Below are 21,363 nucleotides of genomic sequence, written 5' to 3'. Positions count from 1 at the left end.
CTGTCAGTTGCATTCTTTTTGCACCACCTTCCTAAATTCCATCTGGAGGGCTCCCTAATCTTCCTATTTGTAAAAGTGGGTGGGAGAAAGTCAGGTGGCACGCATGTGGGAAGATGAGGAAATGAGGATTTGTCAGTTCTTAGCTTACTGATGCCATCTACAGTTTTTTTATGTGTGTTTTTTTTGCTGTACACGAGCCTCTCACTGTTGTGGCCTCTCCCGTTGTGGAGCACAGGCTCCGGATCCGCAGGCTCAGCGGCCATGGCTCACGGGCCCAGCCGCTCTGCGGCATGTGGGATCTTCCCGGACCGGGACACGAAACCCATGTTCCCTGCATCGGTAGGCAGACTCTCAACCACTGCGCCACCAGGGAAGCCCTATGTGTGTTTTTAAATTAATTCCTCAGCTCTCTTTACAGAGCAGACTTCTGTTAAGAGTTCAGTAAGAACTAGAACCAACACTGCCCTTTGTGGGAAGTAGAGAGGGTGCCCTCAGGGTGGAGCTCCCGCGGCTTTGCTGTGGAGGGATCCTAGGGACCAAGACTTTGCTTTGCAGCTTCTTGCTCTGATGAAGTGGACTCCCTCTGGGAGGGCAAGGCATCACCATTGGGTCCCATTGCATAGTCTGGTGTAGGGACAGTTCATCAGATCTTGCTCAGAGCAGACTTGGATAACAGACAAGAGAAAAGGAGCAGGAGATTCTTGGGCCAGTGGGAAGGACCACCTTGTAGAGAGCAGCAGGGCACATGCTGGGAAGGCTGGTTCCAGGGCATTGATGGAGCACGGCAGTAAGTGAGGGCAGCCACACAGCTGTGCTTCTCTGCATGTAGTCTTTGTTCCCAAAGGAAGAGGGGAAGAGAAAACGCAGATCACTACCTGGGGCCATGGGTAGGGAGATTGAGGAACCCATCCTTGTATTTACTAATTCATTGGTTTCCTTAACCAAAATGAGCCGAGCCCTTAGAACTGTGACGTGCTCCTGAGATAAAAGGAGAAACAAAGAAGGATCAGGAAAGGGATTCCTCTGTTGTAGACAGAATAGCAGGGAAAGGCTCTGGGGAGATAACTTCAGAGCTGAGCTCAAAAGATGAGAAGGACTGCCCCCATCCCACCATGCAAAATAGTGGGGTGGGGGCAGTCCAGGCAGACGGAAGCACATGCAGAGACCCTGAGGTGGAAGAACCCTTCCTGCCTCTCTTCCGTAGTGGTGAAAATAAACATTAAGGGCTGAGTCTAAACGAAAGGAAGTTAAAGCAAACGCACCAACCAGCAAACCCATAGCTGCACAGAGAAAATGGTATGAGAGGAAGTGAGGCACATCCATCTGTGCAGGTGGTGTTTACGGTTTGATTCTATACATCTACACGGCTTGGTGTGATTTTAGCATCACCTGCCCCGAGACACCTTTTCTGCTTTTCCCAGGATCCCTGATCTGCCCTTTTCTCAGATTGGCTTGGTCCTACTTGCAGTGCTAAATGTGTTAGGTAATATGAGACGTCATTTCTGGGAATGACCCAGTATTAATGTGAGACGGAGGAGAAGAAATTGTAATAAGAAGACATTTCCTTGTTGGGTTGAAGTGGGGCAGATGATAGAGAGAGGAGGTATGCTGAGAAACAGAGAAGGTGTATTTAGGACTTTGAGGAGCATGAGAGGAGAAGAGGAGAAATCAGGAAGAACACAGGCTCCAGTTCTAGCTGAGCTGTGTTTTACTGACAGCGATTTAAACATCTGGCCTACCAGGTGCAGATACTTTCTCTAGGTCTTGGGGCTTGGCCGGAGGCTGATCATCGACTCAGGTTCCCCACTTTATTTGGAATTCCCTAGAAATCAGCCCAAGGTAAGAAGTGTTAGGGGCAGTTCAATCCCAGGGAAGCAGGAGGGAGGGAAATGGCAGTAAGCCCAGAAGGTAGGGATGGCGAATAGGAGGGAAGCCGTTCACGCTTAGTAACCAGCCGGCTGGCTCAGTCTCACAGGTGTCTTAACAGCCTGGGGGCACTGCTGGGGCCTCACTGTTCACTGCAACCCCTCCAGCGCTGTTTTGCACTGGGCAGGAATGTCCCCAAAGCGTCTCCATATTTCAGGACCATAGTCACCACGTTTCCAGGCAGCTGCTATGGAACCCAGAGCACTGACATGCTTGGCCCAGCCAGCACCTGGGCCAGGGGGCTCCTTTCTGTCAGGAGCCCCCAGACCCATGGCTGTGGTCAACAGCAGCACCTGGGATGTGGCTGCATGGCCACAGGGACAGAACAAGGCCCAGACGGGGAGACGGGGAGGGTGCGTGCAAGCCTGGAACACCCCGTGTGTCCAGCACCTGCTACACACGCACCAGCCCTGGCTCGGGTTGCCTTGTCTGTCCTGGATCTTTCCATTGTCAGTCCATCAGTTTGTTGTAACAAGGAGGGCAGGATGATTCAGAATATTGGAAGGCTTTGCACAGAGTAGATACAAGCCTAGAGGAAAATCGTTGCTGTGCAGCGTCTCTGTATTTGCAGTTGTTTTCTGCTCAATCACAAGTATAGGTGATAAGTTTCAGAGTAAGAAAAAAAGACAGTTTGAATCCATGTATTGCATGATCTGGAGCAGTTGACCCTCTGAGTCTTGTTTTTCTCAAAGCGGGGTTGAGGCACCTCCAGTGATGACTCATCCCGGGGCTCTGGATGAATGCCTGTCACGAGCACATGGTTAATGCTACTGTTTCCCTCCCTGCCTGGCTAGCTCCTGCCACTCCCGCCACTCCCCGGGCCTGTTCACCATAGAAAACAAACAGTCGTTGCTGGTGTGTCCTGCCCTCCAGCCCTGCTCGCCCTCTTGGCGGAGGCTGGAGCTGTCCACAGGCTGCAGGCGCTCTCCCTTCCCTCCATCGGAGAACCTCCCAGGCTCTCTCACTGGAGCTGCAGAGGAGAGAACAGCCCATAAAACAGCTCAAGGCCCAGAGTCTGCGGGGTCCTCTTTGGCTTCCAAATGTCAAGTGAAAGAAGGGTGTAGAGGCCACTGTTCCCAGGGCATCAGGAGATTGTCAGGCAGGGGCTGAGGGGCCACAGAGAGATGAACTGAGATGGGAGAAGGGAGTGCTGGATCAGCTTCTCCTAGAGCCTTGATGCGGGCCCAGGCTTACTTGAATCCCCTCTCCCTGCCCACCTGTTCCTTCCAGAAATAGTGCAGTAGTGGCTTCTGCCTCTGTATGAATGGGTGGGTGTGAATCTGAGGATTTAATATTTCTACTTGGTCAGACAGAAACACCCCTCTTGTTTTGCTAAATAGTGGATCCCCATGAACTTATGGTATACTCAGAAGATGCAAATTAAATTTCCTCGTGGGAAAATTCACACATTCTTCTAAATGCTGCACATCTGAGAGCTCTCAGAGTCTGAAGATTGCTGGTCATTTGAAGCCCCATTCACGGCGTTAATGTTGCTTGTATTCTGATCGCGGTTAGGGGTCTTTGTTGTGCTATTATTAAAGTACAATATCTAAAAATCCTATGAAATATTAGATTATTTCCTTAGGCTAAAGAGATCCATCTAATGCATTCTTAGTGGTACTAAATTGCCTTCAGGCTTGTGGAGATGAGTCTAAAAATTGTCACTATAAAAAGAAAAAATGACCCAGAAACGACACATTATGTGTGAAAATCAAAAGGGGGGTAATAGGCATTGTGATATTCACAGCAGCTGCACATGCATCTCTCTGGTGATGCCATTGTCTGGAAGGCTGTGCAAACTGTACAGTCTGACGATGTCTTAGGAGTGAGGGGCCAGTTTACTCGGACCGTCTTTGTAGCCTGAAATCAATCGAATATATTAGGACCAGTCTTGCCATTAGTGGAGAACATACGGTTCAGTATCAAAGTTCCCTTCCCGAGTGGAGTACGACTCATTTCTCAGAGAATCAGTGAGGTTATCTAAAACAGCTTCTTTTGAAATAGAGGCATGTAATAACAGACACGCACTTGCAAGGTGGCTGCAGAGATGGGTTTCACATGCTGCTGTTGGGATTTACTCCCTGCAGCCTTGCACTGTGGTGGCTGGTTGCACATTTAGGAGATGATCTGAATTCATGCCTTTGTCTCCTGTTTGTCCTGTGCAGTCATTCTACAAACATCTATCTCAGGGATATCATAAGCGCAATAAACTCTGCTGGAGGCCGTGAGAGATTTCAGGGTGAGTGAAACATGATGCTTTCCCTCAGGGAGCCTTGCTCCTGGGAACTGCCTCTCTGTGTGGCCTTTTCCAAGCCTCATACCCTTCCTACTTCTGGGCTTTAGGTTAATATTTCTCAAAAGAAACATTGTTTGGAGTAGTAAAAGAGCTAAGCTGTACCTCAAAGAGAGGGAAAGGAGAAGGGGTGAATCAGGAGAGGACCCCAAACCCCCAAGTCTAAAGGGGAAAAACTCTGGAGCAGGAAGGAATGGGCCCCTCTTTGGAACAGCAATTGGAAAATACTGTTCTGGACAAACCAGGCTACTTGCAGTTCCCTGAACAGATCACCAACTTTGACACCAATGGGGCTTTCTATGGTGGGTTTCACTGTAGAACACAGATACTTATTTTGACAAAAGTAAGTAAATTATATGGATCTTTTAAGACCCAACCCAAATTTCAGTTTCTGGCATTATCATTGTTTTACCTTTTCACTGAGGGCAGAATCATTTTTCCCATAGTAGTTTATATTTCTTTACCTCATTGCCCAGTGGTTGTTGGATGAAGTATTTCCTGCCCCCAGTAGTTCATCCTTATGACTAGCAGGGCACCTCGTGCTTGAAAGCCTGACCATAACCAGTTGTGAACCAATGCAGGTGAGCTGTAGTAAAGGCTGGTAAAGAGGATGAAGAGTAGATGGATTTCTCTGCTACCGTTATTTCTCAGGCCCATTTTACTGACAGATTGACACATGTAGCCTCAGGAAAGTGACTTGTCTTTCTCCACTTGTTCAGCATGTATTTTCGAGTGCCTGTGATATGCCAGGCACTGTTTAAGGCGGTGGGGATATTTTATTTGTAGGAGAAGGACTTGAGTCTAAATGTACTAAAGATGTTGAAGAACATTGGAAGTGTTCCTGACAGTTTTCTTCTCATTTCTTTTCTTGTATCAAGTGTCATTTCTTTTCTTCCAAAGTTACAAAAATACCTTCAAATTCTTCCTACTACAGTTTTCTGTAAGCTTTAACATCTACTTCGGGAAGCTACCTGTATAACTAATTTTATTTATGGGAAGTAAATATTTTTTAATGAGAAAGAAGTAAGAAGGAGGAAGAGGAAGAGAGAGACAGATGAGAGAGGGAGGGAGAAGGAGGAGGAGGGAGCGGCAGAGATGGGGAGGGTGGGGGGGCTTGTATATGCTAAGAAGAGTGATTATTGTTTGTCGAGTTAGCTTCAGTGCTTGTGAGCGGTTTAATTACAGGCCCATGAATTCAGAGGTGCAAAACATAATCTTCTTTGTACTGGGGCTGTAATTAATTTCTTTTTTAATATCCCCATTTAGTCTGAGTCAGAAAATTGTATTTATTCACTCTTAAAAGTTTTTGAAATCCGTGATTTCTTAGTCTATCAGGTTTAGTCAGCTGTTCACTTCCCGTCCCCCTCTGCTGATGATGTCATGCTAGGGCTTACGGAAAGGCCCTCATTTCAATGGTGGGGAGTGGGCGTGGCTTCCCCACCTTATCCCTGCCCCTTGGATCCCTGTCCTGATCGTCCCTGTCCCCTGGCCGGGTGCACGTCGTCTTCCTGGAGAGGAGATGTTTCTGAGTCTGGGGCTTCCTTTCCACCAGCCACAGCCAACACTCAAGAGGCACGAGCACCCTGGGGACGACCTGCTGTGTCACTCGAGGGCCCAGGGGCTCCACCTCCTAGTCTTAGGCTCCCATGCTGCCTTTTCTTCGTTAGAGAGGCTGTGCCGTAAGACACAGACTTGTCCATAGGGTCACAGCTGGGAAAGGGGAACGGGTCTGTGTTAGCCCTGGGGGCCCACACACTGCCCTGGGCGGGGCCCTATCTTGTTCCACTGCCTCACCCAACTTGCTTCCTGGTCCAGGGTGCAGCGGATACCAGGGCACTGCATTCCACAGCCCTGACACCACCTGTCACATCTCTGCCTGCTCTCGCTCTCCATGTTCTCCTCCCCGCCTCAGCTTGGCCTTGTGTTTTGCTTTACTTTTATGTTTCATAGTGAGGAACGAGGAATGGGGAGCAATGTATTATCACTGCTCCTTTAAACATATTTCACACACCTGGAGGACACTTCTGGATTTAGGCACCTATAATTTTACTTCGTGCTATGCCAGTATCAGCATCCTCAGGGTGTAAGTAAAATACAGGAGAAAAATCACAGGTATGAATCCTTGTGCCTGTACACACACACACACTCACACACACACACACACACACACACCCTTTATCACTTCACATATTATCCTGCCACATGGCTCCAGTTCTTCTCAAAAAATAGTTAAGCAAGAGGGAGGAGATATGGGGATATATGTATATGTATAGCTGATTCGCTTTGTTATAAAGCAGAAACTAACACACCACTGTAAAGCAATTATACTCCAATAAAGATGTTAAAAAAAAAAAAAATCTGGTGAGGAAGCCTAGGTGACCTTTGTGTCTTGGGTTTCCAGGGATTCTAAATTCTCTTGATGACCCACACAAAATCTTTGAAAATTTATTAAAATTTCAGTTGTTGCCTTTTTATGCATAAAAAAAATAGTTAAGCAAGATTTCTATACCTTTGGTACAGTGTGGTTCCAGATATAATTTCCCCATGTCATTTGTGTTCATTTTACAAAGAGAAATACAGCAAATCCTGACTTCAACTTAGTTCTAAACAAAGTTTTTTGCTCTAATTTTTGTGCTTTCTGTTGCTTAAATGTGAAAACAGTATAATATAATGTGTTTCTCCTTTTTGCTGCAGATGCAAAATGTGTAAATGCCTACCCCTGATGCCTAAAAATAGTATCTAGTTTTTTGTATTTATGAATCTTTAAGTATGTTGTTTGAGCTTTAGTTTTCTTTCTTTGTGACATCCTTGTCTGGTTTTGGTATCAAGGTGATGGTGGCTTCGTAGAAGGAATTTGGGAGTGTTCCTCCCTCTTGAGCTGGATTTTTTTTTAACCAAGAGACAGATATCTATCTATGTATCATCTATATCAATCTATCAGTCTATTTATCCATTTAGAAAATTCTAAATGGGGGGAAACTAGTTGCTTCAATAGATTCAGTCAACACCAGCCAGCATGGATTGAGGTAACAGGTGGGATCTGCCCATCTAGCCACTCAGGTAGGTCAGAGTCATCTCTGAATTAATGGATAGTTACACATCACAGCTAAATCATTCCACATCCTATTTTGGATTCTAGTTTAATCTTTAAGTTACTTTGTGTGTGGGGTTTCTTAGAAATAATTATACTACCAATCTTAAATAAATGCACAAATAGCCATTCTCTAGGAAACCCATATTCAGAAATAGTTCATTCACCTAGAAAGTCTCTTCAAACTATAGGTAAAGTCAAGTAGATGGTGATAAATGGAATGTCTTCATAATTCAAACTTTGAATGACGAGCCTTTCAGAAGTTTTAAGCACTGAAGAAGTGAAAAGTGTGTTTTTTTCTATTCTGTTCTATTATATTTAAAATACCAAATTATTCTGCTTCAACTATTTAACTTAAAATTTGCCATTTGGATATTTATTATCAATACACAATTTATCTTGATCTTATACAAAATCAGTTTTCTGTTATTTTTGACAATTTCCAGCTACTAACAATTGTCAAAATTGTATGACAAAATAATTCTTAGGTGTTCTAAATTTAATTGCCAATGGGAAGATACTAATTTCTTTTTTTCTGTTATTTTCTTCTGAGTGCTTTCCAGAAAACCAAATTAATCTTCCTAATGTTATACATGTGCCTTCAAACATAGTAATCATAAAATCAAATCATAAATAAAAGCTTAGTTTATTATATATTTGAAGCTGACAGTGTGCATGGATTTTAAATTGAACTGATTCAAGTGCTAGATAAAACCAAAGCAAAAGTTTGAAATAATAAATTAGAAGTTGGATCATCATCAGTTTCAAGCTCAACCCTGTTCATCTCAATGCAGAGACTACTCCTTGTCTTCACTCTCGGGAATGAGTTTACCCATCAGTGGCTCTGTTTTCCAAACTGCCGTCAAGCTAAGAGGTTGCTCTTGTTAATAATTTTAATGCTTTGAAAGTAGAGAAGCTTCACTATTTTATCAATTCTTATTTCCAGTCATTTGTCAAAAGGTTTCAGGACACAAATTAAGGAATGAGTTCCATATCAGACTCTGTCCATACTGAGGACAGACTCTGTCCATACTGAGGATTTCCCCAGAACCCAGATGGAGATTTCTGGACTAGATCTTCTGTGATACACTACAGTGATTATGGAACATTAGGAAGAGTCTTCTGCCTTCTGCAGTAGAAGAGGCTTCTGTAGTTTTTGTCTGCTGGAAATCTGAGGAGAGTGTGAACTCTGTTAGGTGTGAGAGAGTTCTGTCTCAATGAGTGAGAGCAAATGGGGCAATCTAATAGTAGGATTTTAAAATATTTAAAAATTTAACTTTTAATAAAATCAGAAGTACTACGATTATTGCAGTACAGAAACAGAAGTGTACTTGTGATTCTGTTACCACTCTAAAAATAGTTTTATGCCTAATTTTCCTGATATACAGATTCAGATACTTATATAGATAACTGTTATCTGGGGTAACAATTTTGTGTCAAGCTTTTTTCTTCTCTATATCGCTATATATTTTGCTCATTTTTGTAGAAATGTATTCATTCAAATATATATGAGATAATATAGTCATTCATATTTCTCATGGTTTCCAAAAAACAACACTGCCCATATTTTCTCCAATTTTGGATGATAAATCTATAATATATTGCCAGAAATGAGATAGAGTAGTCAAAGTTAACACAGTTCACTAAGAATACCTAAAGGAAGTTGATCGGATGTATGAAAAGCATGTGTGAAAAAGATAGGCATTTTGTTGGAATGGAGTACACTCCATCAAAACTATGAATGATAGGCTTTGGTAACTGAAGTAAGTGGTTGCCAAAGGGAAGCAATAATCTCATTTTCCTTCCTTTATGTTTGACCATGCCTAGAAATTATGTGAGGTACTAGCACCTTAGTTTGAGAGGATCATAAAAAATGCTGAAGCACTCTTAAATCCCGACTCTCCCTAACCCATTATTAATCACATCATTTGGTGTATTTTGTTCACAGTACTTAACAACACTTTCATTTTCTTCTTATTTGATTTGTTTGTTTGTTTTTTTGTCCTCCCTTAACTAGAATGTTATCTCCATGAGATTGGGACTTTGTTGGTCTTATGAATTTCTGATATTTAGTACCTGGAGTAGAGTGTGGCACACAGTGGATATTCAATAAAAATATATTGAAAGAATGATGAAAAGTATGAAAAATGAAATTTAGGTAAACAAAGAGAACTGAAGATTGGGGCCTGGAATAGAGAACACGGAGATATAATAGTTGTTTTCAAACCAAATATTCAGATTTACTTCATTTATTCAACGTGGTTCCAGAAATTTAAACAAAGACCAAAGGCCAATGAAATTATGATGTATATGTCTAAAAAGTATAGCTGTTTTAAATAACTGCTATGACTAACAATGAAAATTAGAATTATGTTTACATTTTGGTTTTTCCACTTTTCCCTTTCAAAAATAATACATATTATGTCTTTATAACACAGTGTTTCTCAAAATTACTTCCATAGAATCTTTTAACTTTCTATCTTATATTGGAGTATAGCCAATTAACAATGTTGTGATAGTTTCAGGTGCACGGCAAAGCGACTCAGCCATACATATACACGTATCCATTCTCCCCCAAAGTCCCCTCCCATCCAGGCTGCCACATAACATTGAGCAGAGTTCCCTGTGCTATATATAGAGTAGGTCCTTGTTTGGTTATCCATGTTAAATACAGCAGTGTGTACATGTCAGTCCCCACCTCCCTAACCATCCCTTCCCCCACCCTTCCCCCATGGTAACTGTAAGTTCAGTCTCGAAGTCCATGAGTCTGTTTCTGTTTTGTAAATAAGTTCATTTGTATCATTTCTTTTTAGATCTGCACATAAGCTATATCATACGATACTTCTCTTTCTCTGTCTGACTGACTTCACTCAGTATGACAATCCATGTTGCTGCAAATGGCATTATTTCTTTCTTTTTAATGGCTGAGTAATACTCCATTTAATGTATGTACCACATCTTCTTTATCCGTTCCTCTGTCAATGGACATCTAGGTTGCTTCCATGTCTTGGCTATTGTAAACAGTGCTGCAATGGACATTGGAGTGCATGTATCTTTTCGGACCATGTTTTTCTCCAGATATATGCCCAGGAGTCATATAGTAGCTCTATTTTTAGTTTTTAAGAAACCTCCATACTATTCTCCATAGTGGCTGTACCAATTTACATTCCTACCAACAGTGTAGGAGGGTTCCCTTCTCTCTACACCCTCTCCAGCATTTATTGTTGTGGATTTTTTGATGATACCCATTTTGACTGGTGTGAAGTGATACCTCATTGTAGTTTTGATTTGGATTTCTCTAGTAATTAGTGATGTTGAACATCTTTTCATGTGCCTTTTGGTCATCTGTATGTCTTCTTTGGAGAAATGTCTATTTAGGGCTTCTGCCCATTTTTTGATTGGGTTGTTTGTTTTGATGACATTAAGCCGCATGAGCTGTTTGTAAATTTTGGAGGCTAATCCCTTGTTGGTCACATCATTTGCAAATATTTTCAACACTCATTTATGATAAAAACTCTCCAGAAAGTGGGCATAAAGGGAACATACCTCAACATAATAAAGGACATATACGACAAACCTACAGCTAACATCATACTAAACAGTGAAAAGCTGAAAGCATTTCCTGTAAGATCAGGAACAAGACAAGGATGTCCACTCTTGCCACTTCTTTCAACATAGTTTTGGAAGTCCTAGCTATGGCAATCAGAGAAGAAAAAGAAATAAAAGGAATCCAAATTGGAAAAGAAGTTAAACTGTCACTGTTTGCAGATGACATGATACTATACATAGAGAATCCTAAAGACACCACCAGAAAACTACTAGAGCTCATCAGTAAATTTGGTAAAGTTGCAGGTTACTTTCATAGAATTCTAGTTGCCCTGGATACTTAGTGCAAAAGGGCTTCCTGACCAGATAAATTTGGAAAATTCTACATACTTTACATTCTCTTAAGTAGGTGAAACACATTTTGCATATTAAATTTTAGTAAACTGAAAGTCCCCTTTAGAAAAGAAAGATGCTTAATTTTGTTTAATCCAGAATTTTTCAAATTGATTCCATGATTTTTATAGATATCTGTGATGATCCTCCGAGAGTGTTATACAGAAGAGTGGGAAATGCTGCTGTACTGTTACTGGAATAATGTTCACTGTGATATTGCAGGTTAGACTTTTTCAATAAGCAGGAAAGGAAAACATTTGTTTATTTTTTTCCTTATCTTTTATCTATTAATAACTTTACACATAACATGGGCAACTATGCATATTTTCTCTCAAAGACTCTCTTTCATTCCCATTTTTGTCAACATCAACGTCAGGATTTGTCAAATGGAAGACACAGGTAGAATTTCCTCTTGTAACAATAGGCTTGTCAGATAATAAAATCGTGCTGCACTCAACTCAGTGCCAGACAACAGGCTTAGAAGGAAGCGATTGGGTGTGCTCAGACCTGGTGTATGCCTCTCACATCTTGTCATGCACCTGTTGGTTTGTGATTCTGCAATCACGCTTCGTTACTGCTTACAACCTTAGGGCTTCATGTTTTCAGAGGCAGCTCTGGAGCCAAAGCAGTTTTTCATCGAACTCTAGGCTGGATGGATTGCTTTTTTCTAAATCAAATTATTCTTTTCCTATAAGATGTATTTCTGAAATATAGTAGCACTGGCCTCTGTCTGAATATAATTAATATAATTAATGTCTGCAATGATAAATTCTTTACTGAGACATTTTTTCCCTTGTTTTTCATTGCAAGCAAGTTTGATGATGATGATGATAACACTTAACGTGAGATTTATCTCTTTAAAATTTTTTTTTTTTTTTTTTTTGCGGTACGCGGGCGTCTCACTGTTGTGGCCTCTCCCGTTGCGGAGCACAGGCTCCGGACGCGCAGGCTCAGCGGCCATGGCTCACAGGCCCAGCCGCTCTGTGGCATGTGGGATCTTCCCGGACCGGGGCACGAACCCGTGTCCCCTGCATTGGCAGGCGGACTCTCAACCACTGCGCCACCAGGGAAGCCCTCTTTAAATTTTTTAAGTGTACATTACTGTTGACTATAGGTACAATGATGTATAGCAGATCTCTAGAAATTATTTATATTACTTAACTTAAACTTTATACCTTTGAATTAATAATTTCCCATTTCCCCCCTTCCTCCCTTCCCCCCTTCCCCCCAGCCCCTGGCAGCCACCATTCCAGTCTTTGATTTTATAAATTTGACTGTTTTTGATACCTCATATAAGTGGAATCATACAGCACTTGTCTTTCTGTGTACTGAGACATTTTCTTAACCCAGGCTTTTTCAGTCTTTTTTTGGGTAAGATATTTATCCATGTGGAATGACATCCAACTTTGTTTTGTTTCCAGGGTTCACTTCTTTCACATGCATTTTCTTACTTAATCCACAACACATGGTCCTGCCACCTTTGTCATTGTCTTAATTTTAGAGAGGATACCTTAAGGATCATATATTTATTTAGCAGAGGTTGGCTGAACGGAAGTTTGAATCCAGGTCTTGTGCTGCGTTAGAGGGTTGTATCTGTGAATAGTTACTAATGGATCACTTAATGTTTAGTATCGTTTTGACGGCATAACACAGTAGCAGCACGGTGATGATTGTTTTTAAGAAGTCTTCCGTGAATAATTCGGGTTGTTTTTGGTTTTGTAATTGCTCAGGGTTGGTGCAAACGTACAGTTCTCCTGTGAGGACAATTACGTGCTCCAGGGATCCAAGAGCATAACGTGTCAGAGAGTCACGGAGACTCTGGCTGCGTGGAGTGACCACCGGCCCATTTGCCGAGGTAAGGCCTGCATGATTGCGTCTGCCCAGGTTCTCTCTTTCCTCAGATTTGGCATGCTTTTCTGAACGATTTAAGTGCAAAGCACTGTGTATAGGCAGAGCAAAACGTGGTGATGATTTATGCTTTCATAGTGATGTAGGTAAACAAGAAATATTTTTTGAAATTTTTTAGCAGGCAAACATTTCCAGAGATATTTGTGGTTTTTAAATTTCAGGAAATACATGAGCAAATCTAATCATTCAAACACACACGCATACTCGATATAACTTGGTATCTATCTATCTATATACACAGTTTGCATATGTATGAAAATATGTTACATAACCAGATGCTTTGGAAAACTTTATGCATGTCCCTGCATATCTAAAAATTCTCACTTTGCAATAGTAGTGAAGTTGAGTTCTTGGGTTTTGATAGTATCAGTGATAAAGGGAGTTTGTTAACATGATCTGAAGCCATCGTTTTATTATTAAATCATATTAAACTAATCTTGGACATAGAAGAGCAAAATATTGCATTATCACCATCTTCTTCAGTGAGGCCAAAGTATGTATTTGTTGCTTCTGTGAAGTACATGAAGAATTCTACCAGAAGTATAGAAGCCATAGTGATCCCAGCAGAAAACTGTTTTGGCTATTTTACTAAGGAAGAATCAATAAAATTAAAAGAAAAACTAGGTATTTTGTTTTGTTTGCATTTTGGCCATAAAAAAATTTATGCAAATTGGTAGTTTTAAAGGAAGAAGAAAAAAAGTACTAAGTTGAGGGCTTCCCTGGTGGCGCAGTGGTTGAGAGTCCACCTGCCGATGCAGGGGACTCGGGTCCGTGCCCTGGTCTGGGAAGATCCCACATGCCGCGGAGCGGCTGGGCCCGTGAGCCATGGCCGCTGAGCCTGCGCGTCCGGAGCCTGTGCTCTGCGGCGGGAGAGGCCACAATGGTGAGAGGCCCACGTACCGCAAAAAAAAAAGTACTAAGTTGAACAAGGAATAAAAAGTATATTCTTATACACTTTCATATATAAGAATATCTTATCTCTCCTTATAGTCTTTTTCAAGTGAATGGATTCATAAATTTTTATTTTAAAATGTTGCAGTTGTAAAAAAGGTACAATACAAGATGAACAGTGTTAAGTTATATCCTGTGAAATGAAGTAGTTGCAAAATACATTGCTAGTTTCATCAAAGCTAAAATACTAGATTGCAGGCTTTAGTATAGTGTACCTTTACCTATAACAACTTGGTGGCTTTTTACATGTAGAAAACACAGCTTTGTAGCATCTATTCATCCCGAGGGCAGAGTGGGCGTGTGGTCTGGTTGCAGGTGGCCCTTTCCCATGAAAAGTTTCCCTTCTTGGAGAAGCACCCATCTCTGGTCAGGAGATGTGTATGGCTGCGCCCCTCCCCTTTTGGTCACTAGACTATTTGTACACTAATACTAAAGTGACATCATTAGGCTTTCAAAGGAACTGTAGCAAAATCCATATTCCCATGAAAGGATGGTAATGTTCATGCCCCAGTTACAAATGAGGACTAAGCCACAGGTATTATCTTTGCCCTAAGGAAAAAAATATGCTTTCATTTTTAAATGTTTTTCTTGCTCTTCTATACCAGGAACATATGTCATTATTTAGAAGCCCACACTAGACAAAACTAGTAAATGTGCATCTGCTTTAAATTGATATTTTAGAGTAACATAAAGGAACTATTGAGTAGGATATTATTTGATCCTTACCTTATTTATTAATCCAGAAGTTTTCCTTTTTTTTTCCCTTTGGCCCAAATCTCATCTACACTCATAACAATATTTCCCAGCACATTGGCCCCAGCTTATACGCTGATTTGGTGTCAAACACGCAGGTGCTTGCTCCATCCAGGCTAATGGTGGGACACTTCCCTCCATCCCCCTGGACCACCAACTGCTCACTTTTAGAGGTAATTAGAGGAGGAGTCCTCTGGCTTCCTGTTCCCATAGACTCTAATGCCCTGCTTCATCATTTTAGAAGAGAAAGCTCTCCCACAGGGTCTTTGTCTGTTGTGTGATTCTGGCCTGGTTTCCCTGGAAGCCTCCTCACCTCTCTCCACACCCACTTCTGTTTGTCACACTCAACTTTATTCATCTCTTTTTTCCTCCCAGCTGTTAACTCAGCTGTTTTGCTTTAATTAGATGTACCTTCATTTTCATGGACTAATCCTTTAGCTCTTTTTCAATTTATTACTTTTAACTTCCTGAAATAATGAGCTATAGCAGCAAGAAATAATTAAGGAAGAGTTTTCTTATAGGATGTATATTTTAGGTCTGCATAGTAGAACGAAAGCAGACTGTGTCTAGAGAACAGTAAAAAAGATCTTTAAAAACACAGTTTTAAAGAAATAAGTATTTTAGAGCATTTGGAGTAGTATGACATTAAACAAAAAAAATTAAAGTCCTGAAATCTTCTAAATAGGAGAATTTGAGATAAACTGTTTAGAATTAGGTGATAACAATTAGGTGACAGAAAACCAAACCCAAGAGAAGCTTAAAACAAATGGAAGTGGATTTCTCTCTTATACAGAAGTTAAGAGCTAGGAAGTACAGGACAAGGACGGCAGGTCTGTTTCAGATATGAAAATGTCCTCAAGACTCACTCTGTCCTCACTATGGTCACGCCTCCATCCTCAGAGTCCACGGTGGTATCCAAACTCCAGGTGATTGGATGGAGGAGGTTAGAAGAAGCAGGGTTAGCAGAAGTATGCTAACGAGAGTCTGCAGGAACCATCATATGCATTTCTGCTCATTCTCATTGGCCCAAATCCAGCCAGATATTCTCACCTTGTTGTGAGACTTAGAAACATATATATTTTCTATTGTGTGTTTAAATATATGCCAAACAATTATATTTCTATGAAAGAAAAGGAGAATAGATACTAAGGGAATCTTTGCCATGGGGGTATATTTTTATAAGGAGAGGTGGGATAAATGACACTTTTTTTTTTTTTGCTTCCCCGTATCATCTGCAGCTTTTCATGAGTGGAGAGTGCAAATAAATGAGAGAATCATTCATCCCTCTCTCATGTCCCTTGGCATTTTTGTATCAGTGCAGGACTATATGTGTAAGCTATATGGATGAAAAAAAGGGTGGAGCTGTGTGTATATGAATATCCCACTTTCTGGACTGGAAAGGGCTCATCTGTAAGTATCATGGTTAAGCAAGGAACCTGTCCTCCCCTTCAACACCCAACTCCCTTTCTCTGCCCTGTACTCACCTCCTGGCCACATTGCCCTCTCACAAGAGGCAGCTTCCTCCAGCAAAGCCAGCAGGAACACCCTTCCCTCTAGTCTGCGTGACAGAGTCTTATATAACATAAGTAATCACCATATACCATGACCTGATCGATTACATATACAGATGGATGGTCAAACGTCTTAGTGCCTCTGTAGGCTGACCCAATAGAGGATCACTTCGAGCAGTCTCTAGAGCAGGGCTCTCCACTAGAAATAAAATGCAAGCCACAGATGTAATTTTAAAACATCTGGTAGCCAGATTTGAAAAGGAAAAGAAGCAGGTGCAGTTAATTTTAATAACATATCGCTAATCTATTTAACCAAAATATTACAAATATAATTTTAATGTACAGTCAAAAAGATTATAGGGAGATGCTTTACTTTTTTCTCTTTCTTTTATTCATACTATGTCTTGGAAATCCAGTGTGCATTTTATGCTCAGAGCACATCTCAGCTCAGACCAGCGGCATTTCAAGTGCCCAATAGTCAGATGTGCTAGTGGCTACCATGGACAGCGCCACTCCGGCTGTGTAGCTCAGCCCAGTTCCAGTTTTCTCAGCACTCAACAGGCTTGTGGGTGTGAAGGGAAGCAGTGATCTCCATGAGTCATGGGTGGTTTCCTGGCAGGCATCCCTCAGTGTAGAACATACTTTCTTCTATTAAAGCCCATACATTTTCCAGGTTGGCAACATTTAGGAGCCCTGAGTCTGTCATCATTCCCTCCTTTAAATAGTGTCTCTACTGGAAATAGTGTCTGTACTGGCTTTTAATGACTGATTCCTCAATTAAAGAAGAGCTGAAAAAAACCTTTCTTTAGTTGGAACTTTTATGGCTATTTCTATAAAGATAGCTTTAGCTGTCTAAAGTGTAGGGGGAAATGGATAACATGAAACATAATGATGTTTCAAATGCTACCCAGAGCACAGCATAGGGCTATTTACTTAGCTGTCAGTAGGTTCCAGACACCAAGTGCAATTTTTCAAGTTCATCTTCTCCTCTGTGCTACCCCTTAATACATTGTATGTAAGAGGCGAGCACCGTGGCTTGGGTTTTCCTGATGCACTCTGAGCCTTTAAAGCAGCCCTTATATCGATCATCTCAGCCACATGTTCTAAATTCAACTATCTATCAAATGCAATAAAATGCCTCTGGTCTGAGCATTGCACGCATTATGAGATTTCAGCTCAGTCAGTTAAGGAAGGACTGATTCTTGAGGCTCCTTTCTTCATGAAGGGTCTCTAACTCTTAAGTAATTATCATGCCTTCTCCACAGAAGGAATATCTGGTAGAGGCATTCGATAAATTGCGGTGAGTCAGGAGTGATCTTTCACATCTGGACACTGGGTCCTAAGCCAATGCTTACTTACCTTAGCTAATTCGCTCTGAGAATGGGAGATGTTACCTTTTCTTCCTGTTACCACAGGGATGAATGGTTGCCGTAGCTCAGTAATTACACAAGTGATTTTGTTTGAAATTATGCTTACTTCATTTAGGGATATGAAAACAACCATTATGAGTTTTCACAGGGTAAAATATGAGCTGTTGGGAACTGTATAAGTATCTTTAACTAACAGTAGATGTTTTAAATAAGTGAACAAAAAAGAGAAGAAGAGGATATACTTCTTTTTAAGTAAAATGTTCCAGCTGGCATTTCATTCCATCAGTATTTAGGGGGGATATATAGAGAGAATTTCTTTTAATGCTAATGCACTTTGATCTGTGGAATTAATATTTTTAGTTGCTCTCTGAGTTGAAAGGGCACATAAGAAAAGTGAAGTGTTTTTTGCAATTTTAACTGTGGTTACATGGAAGCCAATTAGAGCTATCAAGGGTCACAGAATAAAGTTATTATTATCTTGGGATTCCAGGTCAGGTTAGCTCAGAGTTACCCTTAGCTTATTAACTTTTCACTTACCAAGAGCTTTACAGTTTATTCTTCCCTACTCATAGTTTCTGTCCATACAGAAATGACCTTTTAAATGGTAGTGAAAAGACCATTTACACCTGAAAGATGACTTCGTTCTACCAGATTAAAGGTCCAGAGCCAATTGTAAGATTATATTTTAATACTAATTATTATATCAGGTAGCCGTGAGCTCAGAGATTTAAAGAAGCATACACACGTTTTAAAGAAAAAATATTTCCTTGTGATAGATATAAAGATATTGAGAACGCTCAGGGTTTGCTCCCTTAGGAATGTTCATATGTAAGAGACATTAGCATTCAGTGTATTTATCACGCTGCACATCACATCCCTGGTACGTACTTATCTTATAACCGGAAGTTTGTGCCTTTTGACCACCTTCCTCCCTCACACCATTCTCCCCCTTTGTAGCCACACATCTGATCTCTTTTTCTATGAGTTTGTTTGTTCATTTGTTTGTTTTTGAAGTATAATCGCCTACAACACCATGTTCCTGTTACATACCTTAGTGATTCAGTATTTCTGTACATTACAAGATGAGCACCATGATAAGTCTGCTTACAAGATGTCACTATAAAAAGTTATTAAAGTATTACTGACTATATTCCCTATGCTGTGACTCATTTATTTCATGACTGCAAGTTTGTACCTCTTAATTTCTCACACTTTTAACTTTTACTTTAATTCCAGTGAATTTGGATAAATTTCTGGTTTTGCTTCTAGACTTCTAAGGATTTATACTCTTTACTTGAATGTCACTTGGGAGAAAAACATGTTTTTCTCTATTTTTTATTAAGTTACTGGAAATAACAAAGCCATGTATTTTTATACCTCTCCTCTCAAATTCTACTGACATAAAATGACCTGAAAGCTAATGTTAATTTGGTGCTAATTATGTTCCTAGAACCTGCCTGGGAAGTTTTGACAGTTCCCTTGCATTTGTTTTCCTTCTGCTTGGAACACTTCTGCCCCAGGTGTCCATATGGGTCTCCATCCTACACTGGTCATCAGATGTTGTCTCATCCAAACCCTTCCATGCCCACCCTCTTCCAGATATGCTTTGAACCCCGACTCTGCTTTTCTGTAAAGGTCAAATATCCTCCTGAATTAGATGGTCATGTGTATAATTGCCTGAGGAAGTCAAGGAACTTAATTTTATTCTCTCTCTGCTGTATCCTCTATGCCTGAAACAGTGCCCAACTCTTACAAAGCATTTACTGTTTATTTCCTTACTCCCTATGCTATGGTGTGTCGGAAAATGCGCTGAAGGCTTTACTCGAATTCTTTCCTTCAGTCCTTACAGCTATCATAGATGAAGTTATGATTGTTATGTGGATAACCCGAGAGGCTTAAAATGAAATAATTTAAGATAGGACATCTAGTAACTTCATAAACCAGGCCTAGAACTCAGGTGTGATTAAGAAAAGCAAACTCTTAACCTGTGACATACTTTCCCCATTTTGGTTGACAGTCTGGTTAAAGACATAAAGTCTGTGGTTTTCTTCTAAATCATACAAGATATACACTATCCAGTATAATTCTTAATGTGCTTGAAAAAAGCTTCAGATGTGAGTCCAGTTATCCTATTAAGTTTGGTCAATTAGAATATTATTCTCTTCAACTATTTTGATTAATTAAGTAGTTACTATAGAACAGTAAAGATTCCTGGAACTGATTATACATAAATAGATAAATTACTACTTCAAATTATATAAGATAAATTGTGTGAAACAAATGTTTTATACATAATAAATATTCAGTGATTAAATGGATAAATGGCACAGATTGACATTCAGAATTGGTTAGTTTTTTTTTTTTCTTTGCTGTGGTACGCGGGCTTCTCACTGTCGTGGCCTCTCCCATTGCGGAGCACAGGCTCCGGACGCGCAGGCTCAGTGGCCATGGCTCACGGGCCCAGGTGCTCCGCGGCACGTGGGATCTTCCCGGACCGGGGCATGAACCCGTGTCCCCTGCATGAGCAGGCGGACTCTCAACCACTGCGCCACCAGGGAAGCCCCAGAATTGGTTAGTTTTATACTCCCTTTCCACTTTCCTTCTTGATCTGTATTTCCAATGATCATTTTGTGAATTCTGCTTTTATCTTAAAAACATGTAAGATATAAGCAAAATTTGAGTTTACAAATTTAGAACACTGTCACATGAGTGATATTAGCTATACATGAATTAGGTCGTGGTTATTATCAAAGAACATTTATTAAGCATTTTTAAGATTTAAGTGTAAATTACTTTACGTTAGGTGTTATATTTCCAAAAAGGTTTTGACAAGGGGGAAAGCCTTTGCAGGAGCAGAAAATGATATTCAACTGTAATACGTATAAATGTGTATATACATTTCCATTATGGGAATGCATTTAAATTTTGCTATAAAAACTTGCTTGGCACTAGTATATTGTAATTACCTAATTATTTGCTTAATTAAATACTTTGTTGACTAATCCAATGTGTGTTTAATCCAGAAGCAACTGTGTGGGAAGTAGTTCCCCGTCTGCAAGGACACAGTGAGATTGCTCATCATAATCAGAGCAGGTCGCTAAGCTTTCTCTGTGTCTGAGCAGCTATAGGGGAAGGAGTAGAGTTCACTCTGCTCTCTCCACTATACAATTCAGAGAAATTGCAGCTTGGTATGACCCTTCCTGCAGCAGAACCAGAGAGCAGAGAAAAAACCCCAGGCAGTAGATCATCTGCAGGAGACATAGAAGATAATGTCCAGTCTGTGCTTCATCCGCCATGTGGATTTGGACAATGGCACACAGAAATCATGATAACTCAAGAAACATTATTATTATCTGATAGCGACTCTACACATAGATGGTTGAACTTTGAGTTGTGGCCAATAGAAAATCTGAGAATTGTCTCTGACTAGTAGGAAAGCCTTGATATAAGAAACTAGTACCTAATGAATTGTAATTGGTGTGATGATGGTAGGATGATCACATGATGAAGAGGCAGATGATTAGAATGGGGACGACTTAGAAAGGCAAAGACCGAGGTACTAGCTAAAATTTTCAACAGTTTCCCAAGAAAGAGGATTAGAAGTAAATAATTAGAGTTAAA

At 40.7% G+C, this 21,363-nt stretch overlaps 1 protein-coding gene across 1 annotated transcript in view; it reads left to right on the top strand.

Annotated features, from left to right (window-relative positions):
• CSMD1 (CUB and Sushi multiple domains 1) overlaps positions 1 to 21,363 on the top strand; it is a 1,745,896-nt gene that overhangs the window by 1,246,262 nt on the left and 478,271 nt on the right. Inside the window, exon 10 of the mRNA XM_024768064.1 lies at positions 12,980 to 13,104. Within this exon, the coding sequence (XP_024623832.1) occupies positions 12,980 to 13,104 (125 nt within the window). The remainder of the gene's footprint in view (positions 1 to 12,979; positions 13,105 to 21,363) is intronic.

This window comes from Neophocaena asiaeorientalis, unplaced genomic scaffold, assembly GCF_003031525.2.
Source record: "Neophocaena asiaeorientalis asiaeorientalis breed wild unplaced genomic scaffold, Neophocaena_asiaeorientalis_V1.1 scaffold16, whole genome shotgun sequence".
Classification (NCBI taxonomy): Eukaryota; Metazoa; Chordata; class Mammalia; order Artiodactyla; family Phocoenidae; genus Neophocaena; species Neophocaena asiaeorientalis.
This window is presented reverse-complemented; position numbering and strand designations above follow the sequence as displayed.